General features: G+C 36.9%; 1 protein-coding gene across 2 annotated transcripts; it reads right to left on the reverse strand.

The window, feature by feature from the left end:
• Positions 1 to 638: 638 nt before the first annotated feature.
• On the reverse strand, positions 639 to 4,803 carry LOC139140565 (uncharacterized). 2 transcript variants are annotated; one of them, XR_011554021.1, is made up of 3 exons: positions 4,649 to 4,803; positions 2,071 to 2,233; positions 639 to 1,247 (listed from the first exon to the last, which is right to left on the reverse strand). XR_011554021.1 is itself a non-coding variant. In XM_070709908.1 (2 exons), exons 1-2 carry the CDS (start codon positions 2,225 to 2,227, stop codon positions 1,018 to 1,020), a joined length of 387 nt encoding a protein of 128 aa, XP_070566009.1. In that variant the 5' UTR covers positions 2,228 to 2,233; the 3' UTR covers positions 639 to 1,017. The 2 variants fall into 2 exon arrangements, 1 of the variants encoding a protein (XP_070566009.1); XM_070709908.1 differs by lacking the exon at positions 4,649 to 4,803.
• Positions 4,804 to 13,987: the final 9,184 nt, after the last annotated feature.

Raw genomic sequence — 13,987 nt, forward strand, 5'->3', positions numbered from 1 at the left:
CGCTTTTCCATGTTTTGCTGGCGCGAACTTTTTGCTGTCACAGAATGTTGTCCAAAATTAACATAATGTGAAAATGCAGGGTGGCCAAAAAATCCAAAATCTGATTATTTCAAACTGTCTTCCTTTCTTTACTAGCATTCAGCGATAAGGTCAAGCTATAACTGTGAAGTGCATACATTTGTTTGTTTATTCTTTTCTTTTGATTTGTTTAGAATTTTTCGATGTCTAAACTTGATCTTAATGTCACTTGAAACTTTGTGGAGATTAGTCCAATGTCAGTCGAAATGCTTTGGTTAGCCACGAAGACAGTCTGCAAGGAAAGTAGCACTCGAGTTTGATTTTTCCTACATATTTAACTTTAGATTAAGATGTGGAAGATAAGTGATAAAAACAGTTTCTTTACTCCTAGGAATGTGTAAAGCGAGGTGACGATACTATCATAGCTTCAGAAAATGATGTCCCCTCAAGGAAACAGAGTCGAGTAGTCGGCCGTGTGCGTGCGTTTTCGGGACTATGCTAACTATGGAGGTTGCTTAATGAGGATAATACTTGGCTTGAATTGGTTTCAGTTTGTTTAATAACTCCTTATTTTGGGTGAACTGCCAAAATTGGGATTTACCACAAACAGACAAGTTGAATAAGAAAAATGTGTTTTTTATTCGAGACAAATTGAAAAAAGGACAGTCTTTACTCTTCTTACGAGTACATTCATTAATATGTCATTCACTTTCCCGATAATGTTTTCTTGTACACACATGTACATAAATGTCCAAATGTCCAAGTTTAGTTTCTTTTAGGAAGTGTAATACTTTTCTCTTGGGTATTGTTATCGATTGAATGTTTCGTGTCCTACTACAGACCTAGAACAATTGACCATTTGTCTTCAATTTGAATCGCTTTTCTCTTCCAAATTATCAACCTATGAATGAAAGATGTTGCCGGTGAACAACTGCGAACTCTGACCGACCACTCTCGAAGTGTGTTACAGGGACAATGGAACTGGTGTATGCTGAAAGATCATTCATCCATATTCGAAATGTCGACGTGTATCAGATACTCGCCATCCACGTTTCTCCACACGACGACATCTTTGCCCGTGACCGTAATCGATCCATCTTTGCTCACCGACTTAATGGTTGCCCAAATGGTTACGAACTCATCTCCATGCTTTCCAAACACTTCTTGAAGAGTAGAGTCCGAAGTATAGTCTTCTGGCAATAAACCTTCTTCAAATGCCTTAGCAATCTCTGAAATCAATCATGTTTTCAGTTAGATTAACGTCCAATACATTAAAAAAACAAGAGGATTTTTTGCTATTGGCCAACGATAGAAAGTGTTCACATTTCATTGCAAAGGTTTAAGCTGGCATGTGAATCACGTCTTCATAAACAGCCTACGGTCTTTGTTTCTCTTGAAGAGAAATCGAGGACACGACACACAATTGAATATCCGTATGACTTGTGTATATATATATATATATATATATATATATATATATATATATATATATATATATATATTCATTATGTTTGTCTTATTATATTGTGTCGAGATTGGGTTTTTACTCAATTGTGTTTCTTCAAGTATAATGTTTCTCATGGGTGTCAAACGTGTTGATCCTTACAATTAATCACTCTTTCAAAAATCGAGTCTAGTTGTTTTTTACTTTGGCTGGTCCCCGCCTCAGTGACAAGCACATAGAGGCAGGTAACGGGAAACCGCCATGTATCGAATTACGAAATCTGATTGGTTGAATCATGGGGCGCTGTCATTGGCTGTTCAATTTTACTTTGAAGTAAAGCTAAAATTATCACAGCAAAAGTGGCTAGAATTTAATCGAGGATTTAATTAACATTCTTACAACTTTTGAAATATTGGCAGGTACCAGACTAGACTAAAAAGCACGCGATAAAAAATGATGCACTATGTGCGGACATGCGCAATCAACAACTTCCGGGAGACCAAAAACTGTCTCATTTCAAAATGGCGGTTTGCCGGTATCTGCGTCTTACTTCGTGCTGCGTCTAGCTAGTCACGTGAGACGCAGTGATCAGCGAATTTTTTACTGACCTTCTCTACCGATCAGCGGCTTTTGTCCCGGATTCAACATTTTCGCATCAGTGGTATACATCTGCGCCAGACCTTTTTTGTCTCCTGCATTCATCAAGTCGACGTACTTCTGCCCTCTCTCTTTCATGATTGCCCGCAAATCAGGAGTTGTCGCCATGGTCACCTGTATGATTAACGGATAGCAAAGAATGAAATGCTTGATTCACACCCAAATATTTATATATCCGCTATATTAAGCATTTGTCCATTCTGTAGCAAGTTAGTAGCAACCTTACTGTACGACTGTACCCAATTGAAGAAATAACTCGTGAGAAGCTCATTATAAGTTATGAGCTGCTAATGAGATATTTTGTCAGGGTGATAAGCCTCTGTCGTTGGTGATTGGCAGAACAATTACATGTAATGAAAGGGGATTGGGGAGGGTAATTCACAGATATGGACTCCTTTTGAATACTATACAGACATAGTGAGGGTAAAGAAAGAGACACTCAAACGACACAGGTAAGGCTTGTATAAGACAAAAATATTAAAAGAGGACATTTATTGATTATATCATTGATCATACTACTTTCAAAACCCTGTGCTAAATCCATGTGATTGTTTTCTGAGGAAACGATAAGCAACACACAAGCAACGTGATCCAGATGTCTATGACGTAATCTTCTTTTGTATTTTCAGTTCAGAGAAGAAATCCATATAGATGTTATAGTTTATAATAAGTGATAAAAATCGGAGGGTGGGGGATGGATGTGTCAGGAGTTTTTAAATGTGGTTTATGGGTACCCCTGTCTTTTGTCCGCTTTTGATTTTTCGTCTTCATGACAGCCTCTACACGGAACACTCAAAATGTATGAAACGGTTTGGCTTAACTGAGAATCTATACAGCTTGGGTGCTAACTGTGCCACGCCGATAAATTTCCGCTGAACAAGTTCAAACTGGACGAAATACTCTTACTAGTTAACAATGACCTTAATATATTCCGGAAAATTGTTTAGTCGTCAGTTTCAAAGCCCATTATATGTAAACAATGGCGGATAGTAAAGTTCCCGGTCTATTGTTGAGCCATTGTGTCGAACGCTTGTTTGCTGTTAACACAGTGCTGTTAACAAACTTTTGATTGCCATTTTACTGTAAAACTTCAAACAATTTTGAGCAAAAGTAACAAATGAACATTTCAGTTGAAGTGATGTATAAACCGAAACTTTGATTAAGACGAAATTACAGATGACTGGAACTTCGACCATCACTAACCGAGTGAAAGAGTTTGATTTTGCTGATGAACGTTTAAACAAGGGTCGAACCTAATTCTTGCGCCTCTGTCAAAACCGGTAACAAAGTCAAGAGATTCAGTGTTGGAAACATTGATGACCCCGTAGCAGATGATGAAACCCCATCCAAATGACATTGCTGGTGTAAATTGTGAGCACTGTTTTCATATTTTCGTTCTTTTTTGTTACTCACTGTTAAAGCATGGTAGCCTGCACATACAGTTAAAACAATTTGTCCGTAATTAAATTTTTATAATGTATTTAAATGATAATGATAAATGATAAAAATGACAGAAATATTGACAAGATTATTAGAGTGTTTTTTTTTTACTGACACGCCGCTCTTCTTCCAGATGTAACGTGCACAGTGCACTGTATCTTCTAAGGTTCAAAATAAATATTTGTTACTTGTGCCGCTTTCGATTGCGTTGACTACGGTATCGTCATCACTGTCATTGTCTGCACATTTTCAAATAAGTATCGCCACACGTATTTGCTTGTTCCCTTTCGTAAACAGATATTCTCTCAGTTGAATGTATTGGATTTGTATCGCGACTCACATTCACACAGAAGTTTAGATTTTAACATGGATGCAGTTTCCTGCAGAAAAACCGCATTTTTGAAAGTACTGTCCTTCTCGCCAAAATAAAATTAGAATGTGCCTAACACGATTAGAATTAAGCCGGGAGAATTTGATCTTCATATAGTTCAACTTTCTTAAAAGTGTTAGGTGCCCTAAAGCTGAGTGTTGCAATATTGCAAAGGACCCATTAAAATAAGTGTACAACTTAAAAAGAAAAACAGATGAGATTACATTTGCAGATTAAACAGATATTACTTTACTATCCAATCATCCCAATTAGTGCCAATCGTGTTCTATGTAGAAGAGGTTATGAAAATGGCCGATGACACGGGCCTAGGTTCCCCCTGCTCGTAGCTAAGGCAATGAGAGCAGTAAATTAACAAGAACTAATAACGCGCTGCTCCAGGACACAATATCACAGTTAAGTCCAGTATCAAGCTCCGTGATAGTTGGGAGGTTGGCTAGCTCTGTGATGGTAAGGAGGTACTCTAACAACTACGCAGTGCACCGTCTGAAAAACAGTGTTCAATATATTCGTATATTTGATCGTAATGTACACTTAAAGGGCATTTTACAGATGGATATTATGAAAATCAGGTAACCCTCAAAGTCTGTCTTGTGTGAAAAAAAATCAGGCCCCTTTGCAACCTTTACTGGCCCACCCAAGTCATAATAATTAATAGTTCCATAACTTTCAAATATATGATATATTGACGCTGTACTCACCGTGTGTGTTCAGCAATTGCCCTGAGTAGACTGACAGACAAGTCTCATTCACAGTCCTATATGCACCGCAATCGAATGAGTGAAGGGCGCCATCGTAGTCAGCTATAACAATTACAATACTGCAAACTCTGTCTATTCTTACAGGAACAATCGAATCGTAGTATGCTACAGAGACAATGGAACTATTGTATGCTAAAGGACAACGTTACAGCTGAACTGAAAGATTATTTATCTCAATTTCAATTGTCGACTTCCGGTAGATATTCACCATCCCAATATTTCTAAACAACACCTTTGCTTATAGAACACGATTGGAACTAATTTGGGATAATTGGATGGCGAAGTAATGTCGATTTAATCTGCAAATGTAAGCTCATCTGCTTTTCTTTTTGAGTTACTCACTTGTTTTTATGAGTCATTTGTAAATTGCAACATTCAACTATAGGACACCTAACAATTTTGAGAAATTTGAAAGATACGAAGACCCAATTATCCCAAATTAATTCCGATCGTGTTTTAGTATCATCGCGTCATCTTTGATTGTCACTTAAAGGATCTCTAGTTGTTACCAACTCGTTTCCATTCGTCCCAAACACCTCTCCGATATATAAGTTCCACTAGAACTGTCAATAAACAGTTTTCAAAGGCATCAATTATCTCGGCAACACACCATGTTTCCGATTAGTGCAATATTTTATCAAAATACAAAACAAAAACCAAACAAAACATGTATGTTTTCATTCACAAGTAGAAAGTGCCAACTATTAATTTCAAGGGTCTTGGCTTGCATCCGAAACATGTCTTAGAAGTTTACACATACCTTACATTCATACAAGTTACAGAGAGGATTAATGGAGTACAATGACTTGTGTATACATTGCATCTATTTTGTTATTATTTGTGGAGATTTGATACCCCGGGATTTTTACTGATCCTCATTTTAGGAAAACGTTAGAACCCCTCTATTGTATGTCCCTCATCTAAGCTCTAGACTCTTTCAATCAACATTTTTTTTTCAACCGATAACTCTTTTCAAAAAATCAAGTTTCTTTGTTTGATATTGACTCTGACTGCCGTTCAGTCTATTTTCTGTACACAACCACTTTCCATTGGGGTGAACAGCTGCGCGAGACCTTTAGAGTCTCCTGCATTGGCGAAATTTCTTAAATTCCGCACACTCTCGGTGAAGACTGCCCGAATATTCTCAGTTGTTGCTATGGCAATTCGGTAAATATTTGGTCATTTGCTTCACTAGCACAAAATTTGCACCGTAACCTGTGATTTTTTATTTTTTTATATCGGATGGAAAATTTTGAAGTTCGAAGTGTCTACTTCCATAAGACAAATAACTAGATGTGCACTGAATGAGCTTACGTTGTTTGCAATAGGTTCATTTAATAGTATATTTTGTTGTCTTGTTTTTTGCCCTGTCTGACCTTTTTCCAGTGTGGACGGATCCTTTGTATAGATGAGTGAGTTTACTGTCATGCGGAGTGCTTTGATTACCCACGAAGATAGTCCCTAAATAGAGTAGTGCCTGAAAGCCCAGGCGAGTGCTCGGGTGTGAGGGCGTGTGGAGCAGTAATTTGTGATACTTTCGTAATTTGAAATACCGCAGTAAATTGTAATAAAAATTTGTGGTAATTTGTAAGACTGCAGTAAATTGTAATAAACTTTGAAGTATTTTGTAATAATTGAACTAGCGTAATTTTAATAAAATTTGGAGTAATTTGCAATAACAATCACTGCAGTGATTTGTAATAAAACTTGGAGTAAATTGCAATTAGGCTTTTTTGATAAACCAATCTCTAATTTGAATGGTGGTACTAGTCAGTGAGCAGACGCTGATTACATATCCTTTGATTTCGAGCAAACATGTTTTCTTTTAATCATGTTTTAGCAAAGTTTTAACATGTAAAAGGAATAGATGGATTTTCAAGTAACAGACGGCCATCTATCTATCTAGCAATCGTTGGGGGCGCCCCGCTATCGTTCCCTGAGAACCGAGTCATTAACAAGCACTGTTTAAGCGTTTTCAATAAACTTAAATTGACACCATTTTAAAGCAATGACGATCGCGTGATCAACTACTTTAAACACATTCGTAATTATTGGGGACAGCCTAGCTAAACCTAACCCAGCTTCAGATTGACAACATCATAAGGGTTTGGTCGATAGGCTAACTGTATTATTTCTTCAAATATACTAAACAAGAGAAAAGCTTTTGAATACTTATATGCAGGGCTATAGCACACTAAAGTTTCGTTCGAGTGAATCAAGGAGTTCATTGGATAGTAGCCAAACTTCGCGACAAACGGCAAAAGTTTGGCTCCTTTCCAGGCTTATAATAAAGAGCGATAATGGAAAAGAGTCAAACATATAAGCTTATTTGAGAGTGATAATGATTGGAAGATTTTTTAAAGTTCTGCAAGGTATCGAAATTTTGTTGAAAAACCTTTGGAAACGGTAAAGTTATAGGATATTTTCCACTGGAAACATTGCCAAATTACGCCTATGTCGCTGATGCAAGAAAGAGTATGGGTTTAGGTTCAAGTACATATTTTCTAAATTTTGCGTTTTCATATGTTCAAATTCAAGAAACAACACTAAAACCTATTTATTTTAGTTATTGGTCATTAATATTAGTCTTACAGGCTAGTATTATTTAATAAATTTGAACAGATACAAACGCGAAATGTAGAAAATATGTACCTGAAACTTAGACAATACTCCCTCTTGCGTCGGCGACATAGGTTTACTTGGCGATGTTTCGAGTGGAAAATATCCTATACCTTTAACCATTTCCAAAGACTTGTCTACAAAATTTCATTACATAGCAGAACTTTTGAAAATGTTCCAATCATTAATACTCTTAAAGAAATGCAAGAATTATAAGCCCGGAAAGGGGTCAGCTACTATCGCTCCAGGTACAAAACATAACCAATGAACTCCTTGATTCTTTCGAACGAAACTTTAGTGTGCTATAGCCCCGCTTAAGCTATTCAAAAGTTTCTGTTCTCAGGGAAGGAGGGCAGTGCGCCCCCTACCGTGGATAGATAAATAGAAGGCCGTCTGTTACCTGAAAATCCATTTATGCCTTTTACATGTTCAAACTTTGCTAAAACATGATTACAAGAAAACGTGTTTGATCGAAATAAAAGAATATGTAATCATCGTCTGCTCATTGACCAGTACCACCATTCAAATTAGACATTGTTTCATCAAAAAAGCTTCATTACAATTTACTCCAAATTTTATTACAAATCACTGCAGTGATTGTCATTACAAATTACTCCAAATTTTATTACAGATTGCGCTAGTTCAATTATTACAAATTACTCCAAAGTTTATTACAATTTACTGCAGTATTACAAATTACCGCAAAATGTTATTACAATTTACTGCGGTACTACAAATTACGAAAGTATTACAAATTACTGCTCTACAGGCCGTTTACAGGTACCCAAGCCAAAAAATAAGGCTCCGCCGGAGCGGCTAAACAGTTTCAAAATGGCCAAATTTTTCCTGTTTTTTCTCTCGAAATTCAAAAAAAGTAAACTTTCTTTGCATGCCAAGCTTATATTCAAGCATGTATTTAACCTTTTTGCCGACATAAATCCTCTTAGTAGACCTCAAGAGTGTTGCATTGCTTTCAAAAGACACTTAGCCACAAAACCATCAGGCATCTTCCCTTAATTAATTGGGACCAAAAGGGCAAATAATTGCATGCCGAAAACCCCTTTATTCCAAAGCACTTGTAGGGTCAATGACCCTGAGTGACCCCATGTCAATCCAAAGTGCAGAAAATTATCTGCTTTGTTGCTTGTTTTTATGCCCTGTCTTAACTGTTTCCAGTATGGGTGGAACCTTTGTAAAGATGAGTGAGTTACTGGCATGCTGAGTGCTTTGGTTAGCCACGAAGATAGTCCGTAAAAAGTAGTGCCTGATTTTAAGTTGTCTTTAAATACTCTTGCCTAATTTGACTAACTTGAGCTTCAGATTTGAAAGGTTGGTGAGAAATAAGTTTGAGCTCCCAATATCATATTCAATGTCGGTGGAAACTTTGTGAAGATATTTATTAAGTTATTTCACTGTCATGCGGAGTTCTTTAGTTATCTATAGTCTGCAGGGTAAGTTGTATCTGAGTTCTAGTTTTCGATATGCAGAAATTCTTAAAGAAAAATAATTTTTTCGATTTATGAAAAACAGAGACGGTGAAAAGTTTTCATACACCAACAGCTTTAAAATGTATGCTCAGAAGTGGTAGATTTTAAAAATCGAAAAGGTTTGAGAGTCTCAAAAACTGTCGACGGCGCATTCTACCTTAATCCTATAAACAGAAACTAAGAGTGTTATATGCTTTCTAGACGACATTGAGCTGCGAAACCGTCGGGTATCGGCTTAATACCTCCTCCCCCCCGCGATTAATGTAGACCAAGAACAAAATTTTGGCCCGCGTTGAACTTTTTCACTTCAATGAACGTTTCTACTCAATGACCCTAAGTGATCCCATGTCAATCCTAATGTAAACAATCGTTTGTTTGTTGGTTAGTTGTTTGGATTTTTTTTATTCTTGCGATGTCTAAACTTGTTTTTAATGTCAGTTGAAACTTTGTGGTAATTATGAGTTCACTGTCAGGCAGAATGCTTTGTTTACCCACGAAGATAAGTCCGTAAGGAAAGTATTACCCGAGTTTGATTTTTCCTACATGCAGCCGTGCTTTTTTAACCTTAGACTAAGATGTGAAAGATACGTGATAAAACCAGTTTTTTTAACTCATTGAATATAATTCAAATACTAGTATTTATTTTTACTCCTCGGGATGTGTAAAGTCAGGTGAGCAGATAGCTTCAGAAAATGCTGTCCCTTCAAGGAAGTAGAATCGAGTACTCGGCCGTGTGGGGGCGTATTGGGCACCCCGAAACCTCCCCCCTCCCAACACACACAAAAGATTCCGCCGGAGAGGACAAAGTCTTCCAGTTTTTTCACTTGAAATTCAAATAAATAAACTGGATTCGAAGTTCAATTGAGGTTTTCTAAACATACGGCCGCCCAACAAGTCAATTATTTAGTAAAAGCATCCATAGGCAGGTAAGCTTTAAGGTATACTATGCGCCTCTTGCTCAATTTTTCCTCAAGGTATATTTCATCCACTTTCTTCCAAAATCAAGAATAAAAATTCGGGGTCACCGTGCAAATTTGGTTCTAAATAAACAAATTACCCAAGACTTACAGATATTTTAAATTCAAACTGGTCACCAACTATGTGTTAACTCTATGAAGAAAAATAAATTTCGGTTTTCCAAAAACAAAGACGGTGAAAAGTTTTTTTTATACACCAAGAGCTTTGAAATGAACCCCCACAAGTGGTAGATCAGAAAAGAATTGAAAAGGTTTGAGAATCCGAATATCTGTCCCCGCCGAGGCGCGTTCTATCTTATCTAATAAAAAGAAACTAAGAGTGTTTCATGCTTTATAGACGACATTTAGTTGCGAAAGTGTTGTGCACCGTCTTAATATTTCCTCCGATTAATGGGGACTAATTGAAGAACAAAAAAGGTTGGCCTGCGTTGAACTCTGTCACTTCGATGAACTTGTCAGGTCGATGACACTAAGTGGCTGATGTCAATGCCAAGTGCAGGCAATTGTTTGTATGTTGGTTGTTTTGATTTGTTTTGTTCTTGTGATATCTAAACTTGCTTTTAATGTGGTGATTATGAGTTCACTGTCAGGCAGAATGCTTTTGGTTAGCCACGAAGATAGTCCGTAAGGAAAGTATTACCCGAGTTTGATTTTTCCTACATCATGCAGCCATTTTTGTTTAACTTGAGATTAAGATCTGAAAGATATTTGATAGAAACTTTGTTTTGCTCCTAGGGATGTGTAAAGTCAAGTGAGCAAATAGTTTCAGAAAATGCTGTCCCCTGGCTCAAGAAAGCAGAGTGAGGGGGTTTTATTCACCCGGACAAAGGTTACACCGGAGCGGACAAATTAAATCCAAATAAAGAAATTGGATTTGAAGTTCAAGCTTTAATTCAAGCATGTAATTGACCTTCTCTCGACAAGCAGCCGCCAAACAGGTCAAGTGTTGGGTAAAAAGCCTCCAAAGGCAGGTACTAATTCACTAATATTTTCCTTCGTTGAACGAAGAAAAATGTGAGGGAATTATATGTAAATATTCGCAACAATCCAAAAATCGAATATTGTGTCAAGGTTCTTGTAAGGAGGACAAAGACGTCAAATCACAAATTCGACTAAGTTTCGAGTTTAACTTATCTGGAATGTTTAGGGTCACCTTACAAAGAAGAGATATACTTTTTCGTCTTCAGATTTTAAAATTTGTGGTTCAAAAATTATTATTTTGTCTATAAGTAAAGCACAAAAATCCTCGATGCTCGATACTGTGTTCTACGTCCATAAGGCCAAGAAAAATTAAAAGTTTATTTTCCATCCTCGCGCACGTCAATCAAACCCGCTGCGTCAACCTTTTTTTCTGCTCATGAGGAAAGAAAATGAAAAAAAAATAAACGCAAAAAGATGCGACGATATTGAACAACACAGTGCTGTGTAAAACATTAACAGAGCTGTAAACTGAATAACTGACACTGCCATTCATTGAGAACTGTACACATATGTCACTGTAATGTTAAGCTGTCAAAAATGTGCAACTCACATAACTGTCGTCATACAAAAACACAAAAGCTACCCTGCTGAGTATTTATCCCTGCTTGCATTCGATATTCCTATGTTGTTTTCATGTTTTTACGCGTTCTTGTTGGTTGAAGAATAAAAAAATTGAGAAGTAAAAAAACCCGCGTCACCGCATCATTTTTGCAACATGTCTAGGACGAGAAACAAATTTTTTATTTCTCTAACAAGGGTTTCTTTACGGCAATCGGTAACTCAACAAGTATGTAAAGTCTGATTGACATGGCTCTCTATATATTTTAAGCAATACAGCTTGCGAATGTGTGACTCTACATGTAGTTTTAAGCTTAGTAATAAAAAGAGACGCATGGTGATGATGTGTGCACGTGCATGATTGTTTAGGGGCCCGTTTTACCACCGCTATCAGTGCTAAAACGGTACTTTAGCATCGTTGGAATGAGCTCTCGTCCAATCAGAATGGCGCATGGTAGCATGATATAATATAATACAATTTTTAGTTTGCAAGTAAAAGTGCTGGTGCGATATCACAAAGACAGGCCACTTCCTCGAGGGCTGGTACTGCAGCTGTAGTCATACCTTTAAACTAAAGTTTTTTTTTCTGACATTCATGTATGGTATATTAATTATGCTTTGTGCTAGTTCCTAAGTAATATCGATATAGGTATCCAGCTTAAAAGTCATATGATAAAAATGGATTGAGCTAAACTTTTGCAAATCAGATGTCATAAACCTTTTTTTAAAAAAAATCGGTAACAGCCGTTCATATGACTGACAGCCGATCACATGAAACTTTAAGCTGGATTAGGCTAAATTGCTTGAAAACTCACTGAACGGATTCATTGGGGTAAACTTTCCTTTCCGATCTGCACTACACTGAAAAGTCATTGAACGAACGCCTATGAATCTCACTGAGTATACGTGTATATCGAAAAGCAGCAGTGAAGAGAAAACGTGAGTTACTTACACGCCAGTGGACCGCTGCGACGCTGACAGTTGGGCCTCTTCCTATTATTTACTGTTCAGAAAGACCGAGGCAGCCGTGTGACCGCGCATTACTGTTCAATGCTACAACTATAGACCCTATCTTCGACGTTCTGTACTACAACCGAGTGAATTTCGCATAAAATCTGAACGTCATTGAGGATTCCAACTCATTTTGGTACTTATGTACTTATGTAAGTATACACTAATGCGAGAAATATTATTATCTTTCATAATCATGAATTAATTAATAACATAAACAATTTTTTACAGTTTTGTTATGACTAATAAATGCCCTTTGGCCCTGTCGTTATGTCTGCATTTTTGTGTCAAATTTGGAGACAGCAATCCTTACCATCAGACTTGCTAGACAAAAAAATTACACTTGTAAATGCTAAAGGGCACTGCAAGAGGTTCACTGAATGGCTTATGGGCTTTCAAATCGGGAACATATATCAAGAAATACTACCGTAACCAAAAATCAAATGTTTTCCCTACTTTTCTTGATGCTCTGTTCAGTGTAGTTACCCTACGAAGTTCATTAAATTTTGAAATGTTGTTAGGCAGTAGTCAGACCAATTCAGTGTATAAATAATCCTAAGCCTAATGATATACTGAAATGATGTTATTAAAAGTAGTCGTATACATTGAACACATTCTGGTCTGATTCATTTTGTTGCCAATTCCTTGTACTTACAGACAAATAATCAAAATTTTAACCATGTCTGTAAGTTCAGTTTTAGCATTTAAAAGAGGGATTACATCAAACGTAATTTGTAAACACCAAACAATTTTGTTAATTTGCACTGACGCATATTCTTATGCTATTTTAGGACACTGACAATGAACAATGCAGATATATAAGGCATTTACTTTACAGTACAATATTATGAATTGCCTTATCATTCAATGTACCTCTTCTATTTGTCATTATTTTGGTGTGGGAAAAATTATTTAGGTAAGATGGTAAAAACTGCGCTTTTGCAGCACAGCATTTCTTACTTTCTTGTTTTTATAATAATGTTAATGAAATAATTTTCTCAGTATCATTCATGCCTAATGAATCTGTGGGAAATACTGGAGGAAAACGAATGCTGAGAGTGAGCTTTGAATGTCGGTTTATAGATATTAAATACTTTTCTTCGTTCGGCTCGGAAAATAGTCTTGACGTAATGACAGTGTTACCAAGAGTAGAAGACGAGTCTATGATATTCTACCGCATTAAAGTACACTGTGCGTCGAAAGTTCGGGCGGCGACGGGGTCTATACGAATTTAGAACCCCTATGTTGGCGACAAAACTAAAACACATGCAGGGACACAAAATTTGCCAATTGGATGTATTTTGTCAGACTCTAATAATTATGACTAATTTTTACGATATTTTCACGTCAGACACATTTTGATCGCGGGAGAAATACAGGCCGTCATGTTGTTTGTTTACATTGACGTGCACACCGAAGATCGACGCAAACACAAAGGTGCGACGCAGCAAAATTGATGACACAAACGCGGGTTAACGTGACGTAGAACGACCAGAGATTAAATTCCGTATTTTAGTTCAAAGACGACAAGCTTGCTTTGTGCATGTGATAACTTCTGTTATCGTTGTTTATTTTTACTCACTGGCCTTACCGATGACGAATTCAATTATTACAGCCCCGTCCCCTGATGATGGATTATTACGAGA

This window comes from Ptychodera flava, chromosome 9, assembly GCF_041260155.1.
Source record: "Ptychodera flava strain L36383 chromosome 9, AS_Pfla_20210202, whole genome shotgun sequence".
In the NCBI taxonomy this organism is placed as follows: Eukaryota; Metazoa; Hemichordata; class Enteropneusta; family Ptychoderidae; genus Ptychodera; species Ptychodera flava.